Source organism: Squalius cephalus, assembly GCF_949319135.1.
Source record: "Squalius cephalus genome assembly, chromosome: 1".
Lineage (NCBI taxonomy): Eukaryota > Metazoa > Chordata > Actinopteri > Cypriniformes > Leuciscidae > Squalius > Squalius cephalus.
Window position 1 is genome coordinate 48,204,458 of NC_137122.1, and position 25,878 is coordinate 48,230,335.

Below are 25,878 nucleotides of genomic sequence, written 5' to 3' on the forward strand. Positions count from 1 at the left end.
GATAGCTTCCTTTTTCTGCCCCATCCAGGTAGTGTATAACAACTGTTCCTTTAACTTCAAACTTACGAACTACTGTATGCTTCCAACGATGTCTCTAGGAACATTTAGTGCCTTTGCTATCTTTTTGTATCCTGTTCCTTGTTTGTGAAGGGCGATGATATCTTCTCTCAACTTTTTGTACCATTCTTTTAACCATACTTATAACATGCAGTCAAACGTGATACTCAAAAAAACATAGCCAGGTCATGTATTTCATGTGTTCTAGCTCAAGCACACCTGGTGCAACTAATGAAGCCCTTGATTACTTGCATCTGGTGTGCTTGAGACATCACCTTTTTTGCATATTTATGCAGTTGTGAGGGATTCTATTCAGGGGGTTGAATAATTTTTAGACTGTGGAAGTTATAAAATTATTACATTTTCAGTTGAATTTGGGGAAACCACTTGAAACATTTGTTGTGTTGAGCTATTTCAATTACGTTTGCTTGATTTGTTCATTGCAAACAGCTGAAAGTCTGTACATTTTGCCAATAAACCTGATTTGCAATGGGAGTTGAATAAATGCAAATTAATGGCAAAAAAAAGGAAACTCAATAAACTAGACGAGATGTTTTCTGAGGGTTAGTACTGTAGATGAAAGTCCAAGGGCCCCTCAGAACTGAAAGAGATCAAAACTGTAGATAGAGAGAAAGGGAATGATTCTTCATAATAGAACATCTGAGATGGGAAAAAAACAAATTAAACATTTCTCCTTGAAATGAAAGCAGAATGAATGTGATCTACAGTAAATGGGCTATGTTGACTAACCTCAAGAAGTTTAATGAGGTTTCTTATGGAGTCATTTCCTTCAGAAGCTGAGGCTGAGAAACCCAGACAAACAGATGATCCGGACGTTGATCCGTCCTTCCCGTCACAACAGCACACGGCTGAGGTTCAGCTACCCATCTGATGCTCTGAGAACAAGATATGCTCTTTGGTGCTTGCGCTGGTGTAGTCGTGTCTTGGGGTGATCTGAATTTGACCTTTCCAGCCCTACACACACTTGCAGACATTCCGGAAGCCGTTGTTTTAGGAGGTGCCTGATGGCTGTTAACAGAGACACAATGGTGGGAGTGTGTCTAAGATAAATGTTTTGAGAGCAAGCCGGGGAGTTTGCATTTAACTGGTGCTTCCCTTAGAATATCCCCCTAAATTATTGGAAATGTACACTTTCCATTTAGTCATATCTGCTTAAAATGTCTCCTCTGTTGCTATTGGCTGTCCTGACACTGACTGACATAATTCTTCAGCAGTATATTCAGTATATTTGCTTGCATCCACCATACATCCACTTTTAAAAAAAAATACTTTACTTTGTTAAGGAAATGCCTTTGTACTTTTATACACCTGCTGTATTGCTCAAATGGATGTTTAGGACAAAAGGCAAACTCCTCCATGCAGAAGATTTCTGAAAATGGCTTAATTTTCATTTGAATAAGAACCACCAAGTGCCCACCCTGTTACCAGTGGTCTGTTTTATGTGTTTGATATATCACTGGGTTAGTTAAAGCTGAAATACACGGGCCCTGACATTTACATGTTGAAGCCCTTCTGAAAGGCTCTGGTCTTTATTGAGGTCCAGAGAGCCAAAGTAAATGATGATGCAGCTTATCGCGTCTGCTGCTGGGTTTCGTCGCAAAAACAGAACTGTATTTTACTTCCATTTGACATTTATTGTTCACACTAACTCTTTGCTTCGCATTTAACAGGACCTCCATCCGTGCGGCACTTGACGTACAGTATTTAGTTGTGTTTAACTTGGCTCACTATTCTGGCTTTCGGAATTGTTACAATTATAATTTTTTATTGTTATTTAGTTGGTACTGTTAAATTAGCCTAGAGTGCTCATCTGTGTAGTCTCTTTCTGGCCATGAGGGAACAAAATAATATCACTAGGACATTTGAAATTTTATGATGTTCTATTACTACTACTATTGAATAAATAAATAACAAGTATTATATATATATATATATATATATATATATATATATATATATATATATATATATAATGTGTGTGTGTCTGTGTATATATACATTTTATTTATACACACACACACAGACACACACACACATATATTTATTTATTAATCTATTATATTATTATTTATCATTGTTATATTATAATAAATTATATAACAATTTCAATATAATAATGATTACTATAGCAATAATAATAATTATTATTAATATTATTATGAAATAAAAATAATTATTATATAATTATAGTTTTTAACTACGTTCATCCATATGAAAAATGTTGGGGTTTATAAACCCATTTATAATTATATACAATAAAATAACTGCATCTTAGAAATGATTTTGCTACTATTAATGGAGATTTTTTATTATTGTGCCACAATATAATTGAATATAATTACAAGTATACAGTTTGCAGAATTGTTTTCTTTTTTATAAGTTTTCTTTTTTTTTTATTGGTCATTAGTGGCTGTACTAAAAAAACTGAGATAATATATAAAATATCATATTTGGGACCAAAAATAAACACACAGCCATGTGAGTTCATGTATCATTAAATATGTTCATTTATGAGAATCATAATATATTAGTATGCATTACAGGACAATACACAGCTTTTGCAAAGTACACAGTAAAACATCATATACAGGAGGACCATGAACATTGTAAATGTCTTCATCAAAAAAAAAAAAAAAAAAAAAATCTGTTCAGAGTCATTTTCCAAAATGTCTGGAAAACTGGTCAAAGTCTACTTGTGAGGTCAGGGTGTCTCCAAAGACCTAGACCATCTGTGAGTTTTAATAAACCAAAGTCACTGACTTTCAGTTCGTAGTCGCTGTCAGAGATTCAGAGCTGGACAGTGACTGGATGTTAAAGTGTGTGTTTGTGTGTGCATGTGTGTGTGTGTGCGCGCGCATATTTTCATGTCACATAGACATAGTACATCCCTCTCTCTACACTATCAACTCGTGTAAACAAAGAAAACCTAAAATTCCTTTTTCTTATTTTCAGAATATTCATAAAATAAAAAATGGTTAATTGCATGTGAATATAATCTACTAAATATTGTACAAAAAAAAAAAGAAAACTATACAACTATACAAAAACAGTAGAGCATATCACTGTAGTAAAGTACCAGAGCAAAGAAAGGTCCCACACAAGTGATAACACAGAAAATTGTTTGTTTCCCTAAATAATAAGAGTCATTTTATCCTATTTATTTTGGTACGATGTAACCTTATGTTTGCATACACTGGTCAACATAGTCATAAAGACCATTCAGGCTTGTGTTCATTGTTCTGTTATATCCTTGATCCATGAGCAATGACTTACAGTATGTCTCAAATTTAGTATCTAGAACATTAAAATTTCATCAAACTCTAGTCATCTTGACATGCTGAAGGACATTGAGCTTCTCTGATTTCTCTTACTGATGACAAATCTACTTTTGGGGAATTTTGTGATTATTGCATTATCAATATCTGGAAAATCTCAGATTTATTCTGTATAATATAAGTAGGAGTCTGCAGTAAAGAGGGAACTTGTTCATAATGAAAATACACTTTTGTTTTTCAAATCAAAAATCATAAAGTGGTTTAAAAAAAATCATACTCTATTTGTATATCTAAACTCATATTACAGCTAGTTATGGAAGAGAAGGTAGACTTCACACTTTAAAGATCACCACAGTTATCAAAGAATCAAAGGCCAAAAGTATCAGCATAGCTTTTGGCACCAAATAAGCCTTATGGTGTCGTGCAATTTTGAACCAATCACAGTTCTTCCAAACAGCAACAGTGAGGTATTGTCAACAGATTTTCTATCTGAGAGGAAGGAATGTAAAGGATGTTATATCTAATTTTGGCATGTATTGGCTTAGCAGATCTTTACAGTTCCCTCATAATCACGTATGCTGCATTCTCATAAAAACTGTACAGTGGGGCCCAAAAATCTGAGGGAGATAATGAAAGTGCTTTTATTTTGAAAGAAAAATCATCCCAATGAGTCAAATGTGCACCACAGGTCAAATCATTTTTAATAATAAATTTGCAGATTCGTGAATATTTTGTCATTTAAATTCTTCTTTGTTTTACATTTCTGCAACTATGTATAATTCCAGGTTTTAAATCCAGATATTGTGCCCTCAGACCCCACTGTGTGCGCTTTGAAATGTCGACCGCCAGCACCCTTCTTCTGAAGTGAAACGTTGTAGATACATTGACTCAGTAGCTTGTTTCTTTTTATATTTGTGGAAAAAGGCAGAAATCATAAAGGATCACACATAAACGACTTTACATATATGTATACTTAATAGTAGGTGCAAATTCTGCAAAATTGAAGATATGAAAAAATAAAATCTTGATGGGAACAAAAAAACAAAACAAAAAACTCTAAACGACGGAAGGCAAAACTGCACAAGTGGTTGTCCTTCACCACGGTTCTGATCAATCGTCAATCAATCTGCTCCGACTTGTAGGTGCTCGGGTCATTATTTTGTCTTTCCTTCTCTCCTGTTCTTCAATCCCTCTATGTTTCCTTCTCTAGCACTTGCCCCTCTTGTCACGCTGCTGGAATTTCCGAAGCCGACGGGCCCACAGGTCCTTCCACGGGATGAGCAGGCTGCCCTTGTCCGCCACCACGCCGCTCTGACCGCGGGAGTCGTCGCCGTCAGACCCCATGAGCAGGTACTTCCTCCCGGGTTTGATCTTGTGGCACTTGCAGGCCACGTCTTTAGCGCGGACCCACAGGGACTGGTCTCCTCTGCGAATGCGGTGTCCCCCCTGCTTATAGACGGATATGATGTTGATAGTGAATTTCCACCATTCGCCCGCCTTGTCTCCTTTTAGTACGTGAACCTGGACCGCTGCGGAGAGAAGCGGGAACAGCAAAATGAGGACACTTTTAATTCAGACCCAAAAATATGTCACAGGTTTTAATTGGTTTGTGGACAGCAGGGAAAAATTCGAAATATATATATATATATATATATATATATTGGCCGGAAACCTATGGAAGCTTGTTTCTGCCACGGAATAAAACATTTTAAAAGATAATTGTGAATTTTCCTTAGAGTCGGACATTCTAATGAGGGACAAAACACTGGACAAATCTATTTGAGCTTGATTTTGATAAAATATTAATAATATAATGACACATGCAAATGTCTGACCATGTAAACTTTGACAACAACGTGTTTAATAATGTTTAAGTATTTTTCCATTTCCTGAAAAGTATTGGTTTTGGAGATGCAAGGTTTTTGCCCAACAATATCCTTCCATCCGTCCGTCCGTCCATCCGTCCATCCATCCATCCATCCATCCATCCATCCATCCATCCATCCATCCATCCATCCATCCATCCATCCATCCATCCATTCATTCATTCATTCATTCATCCATCCATCCATCCATCCATCCATCCATCCATCCATCCATCCATTCATTCATCCATATGTATATATAAACAATTATTTGTCAGTATAATGCAACAGTATTGTAAATAGTCAGATCTTTTTTTATACACAGAGAAATAATAAAAGAAAGGAACACATACACACAAAAAATCATAATGCATTTTAAAAGATATACAATATTTACATTATTTATATATGATATTATTTTTATAATTATTATATTAATAACAAATGATGGTTAGTATAATTAAATATATATATTTAATTTAATAAATATAATTAATTTAGAATTTTCTACACACACACAAAAAAAGTTTACCTTTTTAAAAATAGTTTTCTAAGATTAGCAGTTTTGGGACTAGGAAGAGTCATTATTTGTTGTCCAATATAAAATCTGGGTCCTGAAGCAGACCCATTTGAGCCACAGTTACCATAGTATCATTTGGTAAAACCACAGTATATTTAAAGTGATGTTTGACCACAATAGAAGTTGCCATAGAAATGCTTTCCTTCCATCTCCTGATACTGATAAAACGGAAAAGATGGAGACCCGCCCATTCCGCTCTCTTCATTATCTTTTGTGTGAAACGTTTAGCTTTTATGTGACTTTAAGAGAGGGGTGGGGAACTCATTGGCCAGAATATCACATCCGGCGGGCCGAGAACAGTCAGAACACTCTAATCTAATACTGTACATTTAAATAAAGTGTTAAACGTGACAGCAGATGCACAATAGAAAAACAATGAGAATCTAAGATTATCAGACAAATGTTATTGAATGAGTATACATTAGTCCCTATATCTGTGAAAAGTGTAAGAATTATGTAATCATAGAAAACCTATATGAAGCTTTACTTGTAAATATGAAGATATGTATTTTTGGCCACCCTTGAAATGGGTCATTCCATTCACATTACCTGAGCACTTTTGAATGGTTTAGGATTTTATAACAATTGTATTTGAACTTTTCCTTGTTTTTTAATTGTTCAAAATCAATTGTTATTGAAAATTATACCATCATAATCATTTTAGTTGAACTAAAAACAAATAATTATACAATATTATTCCCAGGAAAATCATTCAAAGTCCTGAAATGTTCTTTATTTACAGGTTTAAATGAAGAAGAAAAAAAATCTGATTTGAATGTGTTCTCAGTATTTTGGACACTAGGTATCCGCAGCTATGGAGCAAACATAAAAAGTTCTACATCAGATGTTAACATCCAGCCCATGTGGTAACCGCTAACAAACCCAGTCGGCAGAAATCCCCTCGGGTCATGCATTTTAACTATCATCAGACTCGCAGATTGCGAGCTAATCTGTACTTGACATGGAGTGTTTTCACACGGGGAGGACGCCCAGAGGGGGGGGAAAGATCTCGATTACGCATTTAGCATGGACCCGGTGTGTAACGGGGAAGCATCGCTGTGCTGCCCTGAAACACTCACACACACCCAGCAGCCAGTAACCCGTGAACCAGTGGCACATCATGTTTAAGAAATATGCCATTACAGCATTGTGTGAAAATGACACAGGAAGTGCTCTTTCTTTCCTAGCACTCTTTCTTTGCGCTCTTGAATGTGAACACTCTCTTTAGAGAGGGAGGCAAGGATCGCCCCGATCGCTGAATGGAATGTCCCAATTGAGCAGCAGGGGGGGAGGCTGCGAGCAAATTGCACCCAATTTGAGAGAACGCACTCCCACAGCCCCTCCATTCATCGCCTGTGTTTCTCTGGGCCGGAGCCCGCTTCGCCATCCAAATAACAAGAGATAAAAAGAAAAGAAGGGTGTGCGGGGGGTAGCGCGGCTAAGAGAGGAGGGGGGCCACTGTTTATCATCCCAGCCACAGAGAAGTTGCCAGAAGAATTGCGGATGTGTTTCGACCTCATGAGCTATCTGAGCCCGGCCGGCGGTGCCCGGTCCAAGAGCAGCGTGAGAATCCTGCTCCGGGTCTCGCTCTTGACCTGCTCTCGTTTCTTCACAGCGGGAGACGGCAGCGAGCCGAAACCTGACTCAAAATGTGTTGATGAGCTTATTTAAAAAAGGTTGAAAACAACTGCTTTGACTCATTAGTGGTGTTTGCTAAATTGTGTTCAGCTTGTATTAGAATTGAGAATTTGCGTTTTTTTCTGATAAAATTGCTTAAAAAGTTCCATTTTGAAAGTGAAACTCATACCATATACTTAATTGACTCTTTATGCTTGTTTCCAAAAGTAACCACTTAGAAACCATCCAGAACGCCTTTGCAACCACTTAGAATATGTTAGCAACAACACAGCATTGTCCTTGTGATCACCTAGAACCAGTGCTGAGAAAGTTATTTTTAAAAGTAATGCATTACAATATTACATTACTCCCTAAAAAGTAACTATTTGCGTTTCTTATTTACTTTTTATGGAAAATAATGCATTATGTTACTTTTACATTACTTTTTCTCACCTGGGCTGGGCTTGCTTATTTAAAAAAAAAATTTAAGCTGTATTTTTGGCAAATGTTAAGGCACTTTCACAACAAAAGTGAAATGAATAAGCCTCAGGCTGAAGGAAATGCATTTTTATGCCTGTCCAGTAGAGGGCGCAGCTCAAACAAACCTTTCAGCTGTTCTGCCGTTCTGGATCACTGAAGAATATGACGCAGGAGAAGAATGTTCAACACTCTTAAGCAATAGAAAAAATGTTTAACTAAACTAATTTGTGCTTATTAGTATGATTGAATTGGATCATAGAAGGTCAGCAGCCAGAAGGTCATTAAATTAAAATTTTATTATTGCAGGTTTTCATAATATTCTGAGTTTGAATTTAACAGTTTTTTTATTCATTTTGGGAAACACTGAATTTGTTAAGTGAGATGAGTGAATGCCTGCTCACATTAGTCTGAACCTACACTAAAAGTAATCTGATTACGTAACTTGCGTTACTTGAAAAAGTAATCTGATTACATAACTCGCATTACTTGTAATGCGTTACTTAACTTGAAAAAATAATCTGATAACATAACTCACGTTACTTGTAATCACGTTGCTTGTTACTTGAAAAAATCAGATTAAGTAACTCGCGTTACTTGTAATGCGCTACTTGTAATGCGCTACTTGAAAAAAGTAATTTGATTACATAACTCGAGTTACTTGTAATGCGTCACCCCCAACACTGCCTAGAACACCTTAGCAACCACATAACAACATCCTGGCAACAACAGAGAATAAACTGAAATCACACCATCCTGGCCTCCACATAGAACACCTTAGCACCCACATAGCAACATCATGGCAACAACCTAATACACCTTAGCAACCACATAACAGCATCCTAGAAACCAGACAGCACACCTTAGCAACCACATACTGTAGCAACTAAACAAATAGGTTAGCAACCACATAGCAGTGTGTGTGCTACATTGCATATATTGTATGACTTTCAAACAAACACGAGGAGAACCAACCTAAATGCTTTGTGCTGAAAATATATTAAAAGTGATGTCATCACTTTATTTTACACATACTGCATGAAGTGAGCTTATATTGAGAGTATGTTACTATAATATATCAAATCTTTCTCTCTCTCTCTGCACGACGCTTTAATGCTGTGATCACTGGCACTGGTTTCATCGTACCCTGCCAAACTGGCACATTTCCTGTCTGAATCCAGTACTGAGCCTCAGATACGCCATGCGGGTGGCAAACGCTTTCCAGATTTGTCCAGGTACTAAGAAAGACTATTTTCTGCAGCAAATTAAAGATTTTGTTCATTTCGTTCGTTAGTTGGACAACTTTGTTTCTGACCATGATGCAGCTATAGAGAGAAAATGGGAAAGAGAAAGGAGATCTTAGACAGATTCTCCTAGTCAGCAATGAAATTAAAAGGAGAAAAAGAAAGTGTATCCTTTAGAGTTTCGGACAATATCTACAGTGTCTCTCAGAGTGCTAATTTACATCAACTAATTTGTAAATATCAGCTCAAACATTTCTCATCACAATCTTCCAAAGTCCTCTTCATAAATGATCCAAATGATGCTATCTAAAAAAAATGATGTACATTTTTTCTCCTAACATATTTTAGGTTGACAAAGTTTATATAAATTAAATGTTTAAACATTGATGAAAATTAAATAAGACTTAAATGAAAAATAACAGAGAACTCCAGGAAGTCCTGTGACCTATGAAAGAGCAATAAATATGCAGTTTTGAGATGAATTTGAGCAATAAAATGTTCTTTTTCAAAACATTTCATTTCTCGGAATGAATTATTTTGTAATCATTTATATTTGTGAGTAGCTTACAAGAAATGCTTTCACATGTGGTTTGACATGCCATAGTCCATCTAACATGACTTTAAACCACATTTTGTTAATTATTTTATAATTATTAAGCATGTTGCCTTTATGAGCTCATATTAACTGACTGACTACATGGAATATTTGTATTTCAAAAAAAGTAAATATGTATTTGTCACACTGCAGGACAATAGAAATGTAGGCTACTAGTGATATGAAACGGAAGTTTTAATAGTATTTACTGACGTATATTTGAGTGAAACAGCTTCTCGAACAAGAAAAATAATAAATCAATAAATGTAAATTTGATTTTGTCTATATGGAATTGATTGGATGGTTGTAGTCCCGCCCTCACGCCAGTAAACACATCATAAGAGAAGTTATTCTGATAAAAGATTGAGGACACATTAATATAAAAATGAAGATGTGCACAGACAAATGATTTATAATAAACTCTGCACTATTTCATAAAAGAAAAAATAAGAATTGTCCATTTTTATTTCAATTGTGACTTGAAGAATAATGAAAATAATTTATAAATTTTTTTTGCAAAGATTTAATATATACATATATTAAAAATATAAAAAGAAAACATACATTTGAATCTAAATCTTAACGTTAAATTAAAACGGTTGACCTTTCTATATTCTTTACAAACGTACTTACTATGTGGCATAAAATCCTGACATATCCTGGTGATAATATAGAATAATTGGCTAAACATACCACAAGCCAAGATGCACAAGATAAGAATAGGCTATGTTAAAGTGTCTATAGGGCCTGTTTAATCTGGCAAGTTAAACCCTCTTTTGCATGAGGCCACACGGCACAGGGCAGCAAGACAATCCATCTCCAAAGCTCCATGAGATCAGCTGAATGGGATGAGACCACTTTTATTTTCTTTCATGACAATGCAAAGAGAAAGAGAGAAAGAAAAGAGTTAGAAGGTAAGGGATTTCTCTCCTGATTGAGAGAGGGAGAGAAATGAATTTAAAAAGAGGAAGAGGCCCCTAGATTTGCCAGGTGTCCCGCTGGTTTTCTGTGTGTGCAGTCAGTGTGCTGGAACACGACCCGCACGCGGTACACAAGCCGAGCTCTAATCTAATTAGTGCGCCTGATTACCACACTGAAGCTCCTGCGAGCTCCCCACTGGGACGCCCTACGCCCAGCCGCTTACGCCGGGGTACTGACTGCTGCCTCCGCCGTGTGTGTGTGGCAATGCTAAGCAGCTCCATACACACACTGACACACACACACACAGTTCTTTGATTCATTGTCATTCTCCCCCCACCCAAGAGTAGGAGAATGCGACCCTTTCGGACCGCTGTCTCCGTAGCGACGCCGAACAAAAGCGGATCGACGGGGAGTATTTCTTCCTTTCTCGCCTCTCTGTCGGTCTCATCCGACAGCACTGGACAGATTTAAAACTTCACCAAGGCCAGGACTGAAATGTCGAGCTGGATGCAGCAGCACTGACCAGTAGTATAAATGTCCTGTGAGTTCTGGACAATTTGTACCTCTTTGATACAAGCATTCACTGCAATGTCATTGCACAAAGTGGTCTGGTCTGGTCGCTGGTCTGTCGTGTGCTATATGAGCCCAGGTCGAAATTTTTCTAGGAAACCTTTTGTCCAACATCTTATTTGAGGTTGTAGAGTTCCCTTAAAATTTTCCTATGGTTTTTTAGAATGGGGTTTTTCAATTTATGAGTAAAATAAGGTCTGTGGTAAACTTAAGCTGATGATACTTGGACATTTTGTTCTACAACATAAACTGCACACAATCACACCCCAAACATTCTTATCTAGTTACTTTATTAAAAACACTTTTTTAAAAGCTTCAAATTTTGCATTTCCGATATGGGTGTGCAATTTATATAAAAAGTTGATCAATCAACTTAGATGTTTAAGTCATTTCAACTTAAATGACATTAAACTGACTTTAAATATGAGTTGAATCTTGTATAACATAAAAAAGTTGAAAATTGCTTAACTTATTTTGGTGAGTTAAAGCAATGTAAAAACATATGTTGTCATAACTTATTGATCACATAATTTTTTACAGCGTAGGCCTACTGTAACACTAGACAATGGATGCCAGAAAAAATGGATCCTGTGTTAATAAAACATTATAAGATCATAACAAATCTAGGCCAGACTTGTTGTTGTGTTGTGTGAAAAAGAAAAATTGGTCACAGTTTAGTGTCCAATTCTCACTCTTAACTAACTATTTCATAACTACGACTTTTGCGTCAACAAACTCCTAATTACTGCTTATTAGTAGTTAGTAAGGTAGTTGTTGAGTTTAGGTATTGGGTTGGATTAAGGGACGTATGGTCATGCAAAATAAGGCATTAATATGTGCTTTATGAGTACTAATAAATAGCCAACATCCTAGTAATATGCATGCTAATAAGCAGCTAGTTGATAGTAAGAATAGGACCCTAAACTAAAGTGTTACCGAAAAAATCATTGAGTCTTTCTCGCACATGGGGGCCGGTTGAACGGGAACACGCCATTAGCCCTTCCATACACCCCACCCAATGAGATTTATACTGCAGTCAGGACACTCGCCTTAGCCAATGTTACCTGTCCTATATAACATCAACATGATGAATGACTTCCCTAAGAGAGCAACCTCTGAGTATGAACACTTGTGGCTGAGAGTGAAAAACGAATGAAACTTAATATCACAGCCTGAACGATAGCAGCTACAGATGACCAGCAATGCCATTAATAGTTCGGTCTCTCTCTTGCTTTGCTTCATTTTATTGTTCACTTAGTCTTCGTGGTTGCTGATTCAACCTGTGGATATTATCTATATTAATATTATCTGCTTCGCCCCAGGAGATGCCTAAAAATGTTTTGGGAACCAATGTGATAGCAGAGAGAGATTGTAAATGAGTCATTTAAAAGTAATGAGAAGTACAGAGATCTTAATATAGATAAGGTGCTATATTAATGAGGAAATTGCACTTTAGATGGCCTGTGTGATTGGGATAAATTGGAAATGTGTGTTTCTCTCTGTGTGTTTATAACCCTAATTCTGTGTGCAATAGTTTTAGCCGCAAATTCACATTTCAGTTTGTACTAGATGCTGCAGACATGCTGAGGCCTTCATATACGCTGGGGTCCAAAACTCTGAAACCACACTGACAATCTGGAATGTTTTTCATTTAAAGGTACACTGTGTAGTTTTTTAAGTATTTTATTAGCTAAAATCAATGTCTTTATTCATAAATATGTCCTCATTGGAGTAAAATTACCTCTGCCAATGATCTGACTTATCCTCGTAAGCGAAGAATTTCTTATCTTTATTTACATTGGACGGGTAAGTCCAAGGAGGCTTCCATGTCATTCCGCCATTTTGAAAAACTATAATAGCAGAGCGGGACAAAAAGCACTAGCCTACCTCAACGCGTTTCCACAACGCTTCTTGGTACACAACGGCTACCGTAGTTGCAACACGCATTTGAAAAAACTAGATGGCGCTAGAGAGCACTATTCATTTGAACGCAAAATACAATTTCACCACTAGATGGGAGAAATTCCTACACAGTGTACCTTTAAGGAAATAAAAAAAGCTTTGCACATGAAAGCAAAGTTGCTTCTGCACTATTTCTAGGTCACTAATCAAATAAGCAAATTTGTGACAATGTGCATGCGAACTTCTTTGTGCAGATGTTTTTACTTCCACTGAAGCTCAAGATGCTCTTTAGATCATTTTCAAATCATGCTGGAGAACATGATCAGCGAGTTTTGCACCTTAACTCAACTTTAAACTTTCAGTTTCAAATATAAAATGTAACGCTAACTAGTGTTGGGGAAAGTTACTTTTAAAAGTAATCCGTTACAATATTGCATTACTCCATAAAAGATGGAAACACATTTACTGAATAAATCCCCCCATGCACAACAAAAAAACATGTGACTTTGCCTCAACAGTGGATGTGATAGGATAACTTGACTAACCAGCGACCAATTTATTGCACAGCATCTCAAATGTTGGTATGAATTTGGTTTAATTCCCTCCCAGAAGCATCTTGCATGATTGCGTTCACAAGCACCAGCCTCCGAATGCAAGATAACATGACGCGTTTATTTATTGCGTTTCATCTATGCGCTCAGACGCAAGTCATTTATGATGTACAGTAGGATAAAAGAGCAATAGTTTCTTCCGCAATTGCAGTAACTTCCATTTTAATTAGATATTTTGCACCAATTTCCCAGGAAGTTATGATTTTGCTCTCTTGAACACATGGAAACACTGCGTTATTCACAAATGTTTAAAAGTTAATTTCTCAGCTTTGGATGGAAACCTAGCTAATGTTTGTTTATAATTTTTCCGGTTTCAGTAAGGACAGAAAAAGGACTGCATTGCACCATTTTAGGACGTGTGTCTGTCTGTCTTCATTTTAGTTTTTCTTTCTAGCTTGGCAGTGTTTTTTTGCAGAGGCAGTGCAGTCCTCACTCTTGGACACCGCAAATCTCAGATGTGTTTCCAGACCTGAGGCCAGTAAGGAATGAGTTTATGATATCACACTGTGAAATCAAACATCTTTTCTTTTTCTCATCTCTGCGAACAGCCAGAGGACATGTGTGCAGTCAAAGACAGATTCTGCCTCTACCGAATATGCATGCAAGAGCCTTTATATTGGGCCCTGATAAAAGGTGAAGTATAACAAATATAGTTTGTATGTGCATTTATGAATTTAACAGACAATTTGATCCAGAGAAACTATATATAACTATATTATACTATATATAGTATAACTATATACTATAAAGATGAGCTGTGCAAAGTATCGTCATCATCGACATCGATGGACTACCAAGAACTAAATCAAAAGTTTGGAGTCAGTAAAATTTTTCTTTAAGAATGTAATCATTTTATCCAGAAAGCGTTTATTAAATCGATCAAAAGTAACAGTAAAGTAATTTACAAAAGATTTATATTTTAAATAAAAGCTGTTCTTTCTAACTTTATCAAATAATCGAGAAAAAAAGCTAAATGATTTTTACAAAAATAACTTCCTATATAATAACAATTCTTGATCACCAAATCAGCATATTAGACTGATTCGTGAAGGATCATGTGACACTGAATACTGGAATAATGATGCTGAAAATTCTGCTTTGATCATAGGAATAAATTACATTTTAAATGGTAATAACATTTCACCATTTTCCAGTTTTTACTGTATTTTTTATCAAATAAATGCAGCCTTGGTGAGCAGAAGAGACTTCTTTTAAAACATTAACAAATCTTACCGACCCCTTGTTCTACCAGTTGAGCTACTTTGGTTTACTACAGTTGAATAGAGTTTGAAATTTAGTGTATGTGGAGTTTTTTGTATTTTTTTTTTCTTTGTAATCTGTTTCTCATGTGTGGTACTACAACTTTCACAAGAAGACGAAAAAAACTTGCATTGACCAGATTTTTAAGAATCTGTTGTGCCACTTAAAACCTACAACTACATTCTTGAACTTCTATAAGTCCTTTATTATATTAACTATATTAGTATTTAAACTTGTGAAATCTCTGCTTTGAACAGGAACCAGCTGTCCCCTTTGTCCTCTAGAAGCTGCGAGGCAGTTTGAGAGTGTCCATCTGGAGAAACCTGCTGAGTTCACACGCTTTGATGCTATAACATAAACCTTTAGCCTCTGAATAAGCTGTCCGCGCTATGAGAGAGGGGGAGCACATATAGAGAGAGAGATAGAATAGACCTAGAAGAGAAAGATGTCTAGTGACGTGAAGTGAAAAGACAGCAGGCGTTTCTAAAAAACAGCTACTTACCGAAATCTTTTTTGCAGTATTTTTTCATGGTGACCTTCATCTTGCCCTTGGGGCTCTTACAGTGGGAGTCACAGTCTGAGGAAGATAGCAGACAGATAACTAGTGAAACACAGGTAAAATCTTCTGTGAGAAACAACAAAATTAGGTTTTCAGAAGTGTTTGCAGGTGGAGAAACATCTGCCATTTCACCATCTTTGGTACTTTCCCTTGTAAAGCCTGACATGAAATAATAATCAGAAGAAGAAAAAAAAAAACATTTTTGATTGGAAGAATTTATTGAACCTTGAGACAAAATCTAAATAAATAAAAAGTATGCATATGCGTTTTTTTGTTTTGAGTATCACATTTGATACATCAGGCTTTTATGGCTTATTTAGTATGATATACGAGAATCTAAAGATCACACTCGAGGAGGAAAAAAACACTTTTATTCAGAGGCCCAAACTGAGCAAAAGTGTGCAATTTGGTGCAGTTGCTGATATTTATATTACCAAAAATAAGATGAAATTCTGATGGCTTGTAATGTAAATCAATGAGTTCTTTATAAAAGTGTAAGAGACATAAAGGGAATATAAATATCAGTTTATGTTTTACCCTAAATCTCCCAATATGTCTTAGTAAGAAGAAGCTCTGTAGTTTTTAATTTTGGGGGGTAAAACATATTGCAATGCAATACAATGATGATTGACAGACGAACAAATAAACGTTCCTCAAAAGCCTGATGTATCATATCATCTTAACATGTTTTTTTTAGAAAATTATGAATTGATAATCAAGTAAACCTATGTTGCTTCAGTCCAGTAAGTGTTCATCTAGAAATATTACTAACAATATAAAAAATTATTATTATATTTACTTTATAAAAACAAAGATTTCACAGCAAAAAGACACATGTACCACAACCTTAAGGGGGAAGTTTTTAGAATTATATTAAAAAAGTATTTTACTCGCTAAAAAAAAATTATAAACTATCAATCAGACGACAGAAGGCATGTAGTAGATTGTGTACAACAGGTTTTCCAGTAAAGATTTGATAATGTTGAAAACATAAAAGCCTTAGAAATTAGCTTATTAAATATGATACAGTAGGCTTTAGGGTGAAGTTATGGAAAATGGACTTGGCTGTGGCACTAATGTATTAATAGCATTGCATTAGATAACAAAAAATCAAACCAAGTAGCATTTTCTTTTTCCAAGAAAAGAAATTTGATATGCTATTTCCGTTTTCAATACATGCACTAAAAGTCATCTCGGGACTCATTGGTTAAAAGTTACTACAAAAGCATAATATGTTTGTCAGTGCCACTTGTTTTGTATGGTATTGTCTAATGCAATAGCATTCATGCACTTTTAACTGCGACTCAAGTGTCCAGATGATTTTGGGGCTGCTGTTTCATTCATACATTTAAAGAGAGTTACGTTAGACCTAATTAAGACTTAATGGGTATTTAATCATTTAATCTTTTCTTCACTTAACCCAGTCATTTTCTCACCCTAATTATCAAGCGCCTCCCCATATCCCCCCACTTACTCAGCAATGTCAGGGCAGGGGGTTCACAGGTCATTTAAACTTCATTCAGACACAGAGCACCCCCGTCACAATGCCCACAATACCGAATCCTCATTTAAACGCAGCTTTCCACATACAGTATAAACCTCAGGGACGGCATCCAGCGCGCAATGATTTATAGCTCTAGCGCTCAGCGGATCTATTCGACACCACCATGGAGACCCGAACCCCACATTGAGCCCTCGGCGATGGAGTCGCTTCAACGCCAGGCAACTCTTGGACTGAGACCAGAGTGTTAAAATGGCTCAGTTCTCCTGTTGCAAACCGAAACCCGAGAGTCTCTCGTCGCAGCTACTTCACATAGCGTAATAACCTCAAGATTTCTGGTGGACTGGAAGAGATGGGAGCGAGAAGACCTTTCAGCTTTCGCCTGAATATGGACAAACTTCATTATTTTCTCCAGCCCTCTGTCCAATCCACCCTTTTCATGTCCCTTTATATTCCGTCTGAATGAGGTTACCTGGGCAACGGCGAAGCAGGAAAGAACCACCAACCCGAATATAAAAAAGTTTGAAGGGGAAAGTAAAAGAGGGGGGTGCTAGAAGAGCGAGATGTCTGGCAGCTTTGGGGGGTGGTGGTAACACAAAAAGGTGGTGCGCAGAATTAGGATGTGAAGGACCGTGGGGGGAGAACTGGAGGCAGGGAGTGAGAAAGTGCAGAGAAGGGGGTGGAGTCGCAGAAAGTAAATGATTCTGACGAGTCCATATCAGCCACGCCTGATTTCCATGTTAATGCATGAACGGAGGACGGGGAGGCTTTTGTGTGGCGATGGCCCTTGTCCGCCTCATCCTGCTTCTCTTTGATAAGACTGGGCGTCCATTAGGCATGCAGCACAATGCCTGACGCTACCCATTACACCCACATCCCCCAAATAATGGATGTCCCCTGTGGAGGGACAAATGTCTGCTTAATAGGGTCCCTCAAGCACAACTGTGCTGCTCCACCGGGGAGCCCCACCAGAGCGTTCTTCACAGTAGAGTACAGCAGGACAGGTACAGAGAATAAGGACTTAAGAGGTTAAATTTACTAATACATTTATATTTTGCCCTTTTGCCCTATATCAGGGGTGCCCAATCCTGCTCCTGCCGATCAACTGTCCTGCACAGTTCATCTCCAACCCTAATCAAACACACCTGAAGCAACCAATTAAGGTCTTCAGGATCACTTGAAAATTAAAGGCAGGTGTGTTTGATTAGGGTTGGAGATGAACTGTGCAGGACAGTCGATCGGCAGGAGCAGGATTGGGCACCCCTGAGCTATATTGTATGTATGATTTGATGAAAACACTTCTGAAAACATTAATATCTTATTAATATCCTTGTGGAAACCATGATAAAAAAAAATTGCAAGATTTTTTTAATGAATAGAAAGTTGAAATGACAGCATTTATTTGAATTATATATATATTATATATGTCTTTACTGTCATTAATGTATCCTTGCTGAATACAAGTATTAAAAGCTGTAAAAATCTTCTGACTCCAACATTTTTAACAGTAGTGTATATCATTTATGATATAGTGATGTTTCATGTCTTATGTTGTCATTCTCTCATTAATTTCTCATTATATTTGATTCTTCTTTTTTTCCCCTCAGCTCTCTAGTGGTTTCAAAAATAAGTATGACAGAAAACCTAACATATTAGCTGATATAAAAAGAGAAAAAATTAGTGGTCTGAGTCCACTTACAAGGCCAATGTCAATGTGAATGCAAAGTGAACTGTTCTTTTTCACTCAGTTCACTTATTGGTGTGAGTTTAGTTACTTTGAAGGACGTTCGAGATTTAATGCTTTGTACAATTGTACACTTTCATGATGAAAATAATGGCTGGTGATGAACAGAGAATTTTATACACTTGTACCTGTACCAGCCAATTTTATTTTCTCAATTAATAATATGGTCACACTGACCACCACTACTGTGTCTGTTGCATGTGCGCTAACCGGGGAAATTGAAATACTCTTACTGAAACATCTCAGAGCCAGAAAGTGTTCAGAAGCTGAGTTTGGCTCCATGGGACGACTGCACGTCACGGGCGTTACTCCCACAGCGCAGACAGTGATCGGGCAGCTTGGGTAATTGAGTATGAATGAAAGTACAAGGGTGTATTTTCCCTTACGGCACAGCGCTGCGAGAGTGTGACGGAAAAGCAAACGTGTTCAAATGAAGCATGTAATCAGATTAAAGTCCCAGCCAGTTTTGATGGTGACCGAGACAAAGCATGTGGAGAAGGAAAGCATTGGCTTATGTTGATATCACCAGATCATATGTGTGAAAGATCCACTAATACATTTTTATGGCTCTGTTTTGGCAATCAAAGGTTTGCAGTACAGACACAAGAGGTCTTGTATCGCCCTGAAAAGGTTTATTGTGTAATATTGACACAGGTAGCTGATAAACATAAATGGACATGAAATATTGATCCGTTTTGGAGTGAAATGAGAGACAAGCTACAGTAACACAGCTACAGTATGTAGAGAATTTGTTGTTGAGACATACACATATTTGTACCACAGATTAATATAATATTAATATATTTAATAGAATTAATATGCGGTTCACATTTTTAAAGGTACACTATGTAGCGTTTTTTTGGTTCAAAATGAGAAAACGACATTGACAACATTGACTTTTTCGGTGATGACGAGAAGTGAGGGACTTAAAATGTTGTAAAAGTGACACAGAGATGTCTGTGTTTTTATTACTCAACAGGTGAGTGAGGTATTTTATTGAACAGATAAATTGCCATATGTAGCTGTCTAACAGAGTTTATTGTAAAGCATTATCTGTTGTGAAGGGTCAATTTATTGTGGTTGTTGTAGCGCAGTGTACCGAGTCTATTAATGGGTAAAGCTACAGTGACGTCTTCAGCGAGTCAGCTTGAGATCCTTTCCATCTAAACTGATTATATCTCTTAAGCCTAGTAGTGAATGTTTTATGAGCAGTAGGATAACCATATTCATCCTCAGAGTCAAGCAGAGCCGAAGCACAACCAAAACAATGTTCTTCCGCAAAATACATGCAGTTTTGTTTTTTAACAGTGTACCTTTAATTTAAATAATTGATTTATTATTAATTACATTATTATTAACATTATATTCCATTTCATTCATCTTATTAACTATTACGCTTAAACACAATTCCTTTGCGTTACTCATTTAGGCATTGCAGAGAATGTTTGAATCAACGCATAAAAAAGGATATATTTTACCATATAGAGCTTGATGCCACAATAACGCCAGTAAATGGTTTCATTTATTTTGGACTCACCTGTAGGCTCTTCTGAACTGCTGTAGGTGGCTGTGGGTGCGGCAACAGGAATTTCTGTAACAAACCGTCAAGAACAATCAATCAAAACCTAATGCCGTAAAAAAAAAAAAATTCATTAGTTTTTCAGATAAATTTTAGTAGACATATCAGGTTTATTAGACATATCACTGGTGACATGAAGACGTGGTGGTGTCTAGTTTTAATGTGTTTCCTCTCTGAAGCCCCTTCTTCCTCTTTTAAGCGTTCTGCTGTTAGATATACGCCGATGGGGGATCGAGGCTTGTTAAAATGTGCAGTTGGCAAAATGTGTGATGTCGCAAAAATTTAATATCAGGCTATTAAAACAAAAGCACGTTATATCACAAAATATATGAGAAACCAAATATTTTCCACTCGATTGTCGGGGCTCCCTCTCTCTCTCCAGATTTAACAGCACATTTGTTACTTACCCTGAGAAATTAAGGGAAATCTAGTTTCTAAGGGTTTCATTTGTCTACGTGAATCCTTGCCAAGCAAATCTGAATGGCTTCATGTCTATAGTTGCTTTTGTCAGAGGGCCAGATAAATCTTTATTTCCATGTCATCAGTTAGTGCATAATAGAAGCGGTTCACATTAATAGCCACATATTGTATTGCTCTCCCAGTGAGTATCTTATCGAGAAATGCCAGCTGCTGTGTGGGCCTGTCCTTAATCGCCACAGAGACCGTCTGCTGCCTTGTTGATACTGCCAATAAACATATCACCCATCATGCCCCTGGAGCAGGCGTGAGATTTATGAGTTGAAAGGCCGTCAGCAAGGTTCGGGGCAGACTAGGTCATGTCAGCCAGGGCTTTATGGTCTGTTTGACTTAGCGGAGGGCAATCAGCGAAATGTCCATCCAAGGAAATAATGGAACAGGGGACCGATACGGAAATTAAATGGGCCGGGGCCATGAAATCATGAATAATAATAGGTGTTTATGCAAAATTTCTTTGGAGTATTTTTTTATTAATGTCTCTGTGGGTGGTAATGGGAAACAACTCATGTTGCACCACCTAATTTGGTCCAAGAATAATTTTTGAAGGAAGCTGCATAATAGTAGATTTCTTTCTTATTCGTTTTTAATTTGTAGGTCGCACTCATTTTTCAAGAGGTAGAGACAATGAAATTTAAGATAATTCAGAAATGTTTTCCTGAACATTAGTATGAGAATAGCTTCCTATTTATTTGTTGTGGTTAATAAAAAATAGTAAATATTTAACTGATCAAAAATATTGTTTGATTGGTAGGAGATCTACAACTGATCTTCTGGTACTCTCATAAATATTTTTAAATGCTTTAGAAATACACTTACTATTTTTTACGACTAGTAAATATGAAGCTGTTCTTAAAGTTTAACAGATTTACTTAGATTGACTAACGATTATTCTAATTATGTTACCCAAATTAGAACATACAATCTCGATTTTGTTTTGTAATTTATTCATCAGTAATGATATATCTTTCAATAAAATTATTTTTTATCAATCAATTTCCCATAAAAAGGTTTCCTAGGCAACATTTCTATTAAAGTGTCTATTGCATTTTATTGCAGGCTTTCTTAATTCTAAAGGTACGTTTACACGACAACGATGTACTAAAACGGAAATGTTTTTCCTGTGCCTTTTTCGCGTACAGACGAAAGCATTATCAAAACGATCCTCGTTCACAAGGATCCGCGAAAACGATTAAAAACGCTGTATTCTGCTGCCAGGCCAGTAGTTGGCGATGTCACTTTGTAAAGAAACACTACGCACCTGTAGACCGAAAACGAAATACTCATGCGCATGACGTCATCGTTTTCACAAATTTGCGTTTTCGTAGTTTACATGGAGACAATAACTGTATAGTTTTCAAAAACTTGCACTTAGAAACCTGTTTTCAAGAACGTGCATTTTCAGCCCAGCAAAACGCCGGTGTAGTGTAAATGAACAGCTAAAATGTATTCGTTTTCAGTTTTTAGTTGAAAACGGTGTTGTGTAAACGTAAGTATCTTATGCTCACCAAAGCTGCAATTATTTGATAAAAATTAAGTAAAAACAATAATATTGCAAATGATTATTATTACAATTTAAAACGGATTTCTATTTTAATATATTTCTGTTATGGCGAAGCTGAATTTTCAGAAGCCATTACTCCAGTCTTCAGTGTCACATGATCATTTAGAAATCATTCTAATATTTAATCATTTTTGTGGAGACAATTTCTTTAAGGAAAGTTGAAAAGAACAGCATTTAATTGAAATATCTATCTTTTGTAACATTAATACCTTTTCTGTCACTTTTGATCAATATAATGCATCCTTGCTGAGTAAAAGTATTAATTTATTTTTAAAATATATCTTGCTTACCCCAAACTTTTGAAAGATTAGTGTAATTAATTTGTTAATTTTTGGCACTAACAATGAATAAACATTTTTTTTTTTTTTTTTGAAGACACAGTAGGAGAAAGACAAAAACAAGCCAGATGAATCTTACTGATGCAAGGGGCGATAGGTGATCTGCTTTGCTGGTATCCTTTAGCGCAGCGGTTGCAGGTGATGCCAGTCACACCATCTTTGCATGGACACTGTCCAGTCGTCTGGTTACAGGTCTTACCAGCTGCACCGACCGGATGACAATCACAGGCTGAAGAGAAAACATAAAACCAGTGGTTACTGATGCAGCACTTTAATGATCTAGTGACTCATATTTGCCTGATTTTGCACTTTGTAATACTGTACTGTGGCTCTACATACATGTTTACACTGCAAATTATCACTATTTTACGTGATGTATCAAAAATATAGAGACCCACTGAAAATAATAATTACTTTCAGCTGCGTAAGGATCGGATGTTGATTCAGTTACAGCTCTGTTGAAATCAGTTCAGTGAAAGAATTGTCGACTGAATCAAAATGGTGAACTGGTTTTGAGCTATTCATTCTTTTAAAGCAAAGTTACCATCATTTGTTCGGGAATCAGACTACGCATCATGCTGTATGTTTTTGATTTCCTAAAAATAACTGGCTCATAAGAGTAATTTGGTCGCGAATGAGGCTCTATGTTTTTGATTCACTAAAAAGAACCGGCTAATAAGAGTCATTTGTTCAGGAATCAAACTACACTAGTTGCACTGTTTGTTTTTGATTCCTAAACAAAGACGGCTTAAGAGTCATTTGTTCGGGAATCAGACTACGCTAGTTGCGCGCTATGTTTCTGATTCAGTAAAAAGAATTGGCTCATAATATTCATTTGTTTGTGAATGAGGCTACTGCTTGCGCTGTGTGTTTTGATTCACTAAAAAAATAACCTTCCCATGGCTTATTTTGCCTTGAATCGGACTGGTACACTGGTAACGTTATATGTTGTTTTCTCCCGTAAGGAAACTATATAAAGACATTTCTGATCAAAGATCACTGTCTTTAATTGCATTGCATTCAATACAGACTTCAAACACACATTCGCAACTTAGGTAAAATAATATTTCTGTTGCCGTGGCATAGAAGATTTCACAGCGGGGGAGTGCAAGGTTATACCTGGGTTATGCCTCTTAAAATGATATATCAAGTCTGGTACTTTACTTTGCCATATCACAAACCAGAAACTTCAGTTTAAAATAAATGAGTGGGGTTTTAAGAACAGTTATGGCCCACACCTGTGTCCATGCACTAGGTCTGGATCCTGTCCAGAGAGTGTATGTGGATATGGTGGATACCCGCCGTGTGGAGGAAACAGACCTGTCATGCGTTCACGTTCTGACACAGCGCTGTCATTCGCATAGGCCGAGCACCGTCTGATCAAGTTTCTCTTGACACTTGGCATCGAATAACCCTCACAAATAAAGGCTGAATAATGTTCACATTAATGACGGAACGGCGTGTACTTCAAAGGTGCTCTGGCTGAGCTGTTAGTCGAGAGGATCACACGTTAAAATGTGAGAATTTCTTTGTGCGCTCACGCTGCCAAACGTTTACCATAAAGCTGCTTGTTTGAAGTCTAAACTTAACTCTTCCCATCAGGCCTTCAGCCGTTTTTATGTAGCCAGGGATTAATTTGGAAATTATATGAAGGGGTCCAGCCGTAGTGAGAGCTAAAGCTCTTGGGAATAAAAAAAAATGAATATTAGAAGTCACTTCTTGAATTAGTAACAAAGGCAATTGTTCGTCTCAGATTTATGTCTGCCCTGGAGAAGCTGTACACAGTCTTAGCAGTGCCAGAACAGAAATGGTTGTTCTGAAGAGACGAGTCATTGCGCCATTAATCATTTGGCTTTTTTTTCTCTGTGAGTTTTATGCAACCTCACAAGTGACTGATCTGAACGCACTAAATACTGTAGACACTGTTCAAGCGTCTGTCTGTCTGATGGGTGGTCGTTCTGTCTGTCTCTCTGTCTCAGTCTTTCTGTCTGTCTGTCTGTCTATCATTCTGTCTGTCTCAGTCTCTCTATCTGTCTATCTATCTATCTGTCTCTCTGTCAGTTGTTCTATCTATCTATCTATCATTCTGTTGGTTGTTCTGTCTGTCTGTCTGTCTATCTATCCATCCAACCATCCATCCATCTATCTATCTGTCTCTCTGTCGGTCGTTCTATCTATCTATCTATCTATCTATCTATCTATCTATCTATCTATCTATCTATCTATCTATCTATCTATCTATCTATCTATCTATCTATCTATCTATCTATCTATCTATCTATCTATCTGTCGGTTGTTCTATCTATCTATCTATCTATCTATCTATCTATATACTGTATCTATCTATCTACCTATCTATCTGTCAGTTGTTCTATCTATCTATCTATCTATCTATCTATCTGTCTGTCTGTCTGTCTATCTATCTATCGATCTATCTATCTATCTATCTATCTATCTATCTGTCGGTTGTTCTATCTATCTATCTATCTATCTATCTATCTATATACTGTATCTATCTATCTACCTATCTATCTATCTATCTATCTATCTGTCTGTCTGTCTGTCTATCTACCTATCTATCTATCTATCTATCTATCTGTCTGTCTGTCTGTCTATCTATCTATCTATCTATCGATCTATCTATCTATCTATCTATCTATCTATCTATCTATCGATCTATCGATCTATCTATCTATCTATCTATCTGTCTGTCTATCTATCTATCTATCTATCTATCTATATACTGTATCTATCTATCTACCTATCTATCTGTCAGTTGTTCTATCTATCTATCTATCTATCCATCCATCCATCCGTCCGTCCGTCCGTCCGTCCGTCCGTCTATCTGTCTGTCTGCCTGTCATTCTATCCCTCTCTTGGTTGTTCTATCTGTCTATCTATCTGATTGGGAAAGAAATTTCAATAAACATTTTAGAACGCAATGTATGTAATTCAGATTGTGAAGTATTTCAGTAAAGTATTTGCATTCACATTCATATATAGAATACATATTGGGCCTTAGCATTTGGCTAAAGAGAAGAGAATGCATATTGTTTTCTGAATAGAAGGTACACATGGAAGAACTGTAGAAATCACTAAAAACACATTTAAGAACAGTGTTTTA

At 36.7% G+C, this 25,878-nt stretch overlaps 1 protein-coding gene across 2 annotated transcripts in view; it reads right to left on the reverse strand.

Moving 5' to 3' along the window:
• Positions 1-2,363: 2,363 nt before the first annotated feature.
• ntn1b (netrin 1b) overlaps positions 2,364-25,878 on the reverse strand; it is a 53,562-nt gene continuing 30,047 nt past the window's right edge. The window contains exons 4-7 of one of the 2 annotated variants that reach the window (XM_079873340.1): positions 22,834-22,983; positions 20,337-20,390; positions 15,498-15,572; positions 2,364-4,882 (exon numbers count right to left, since the gene is read on the reverse strand). In XM_079873340.1, the coding sequence (XP_079729466.1) occupies positions 4,560-4,882; positions 15,498-15,572; positions 20,337-20,390; positions 22,834-22,983 (602 nt within the window). In that variant the 3' untranslated portion in view covers positions 2,364-4,559. The remainder of the gene's footprint in view (positions 4,883-15,497; positions 15,573-20,336; positions 20,391-22,833; positions 22,984-25,878) is intronic. The other variant, XM_079873341.1, reaches the window with a different exon arrangement.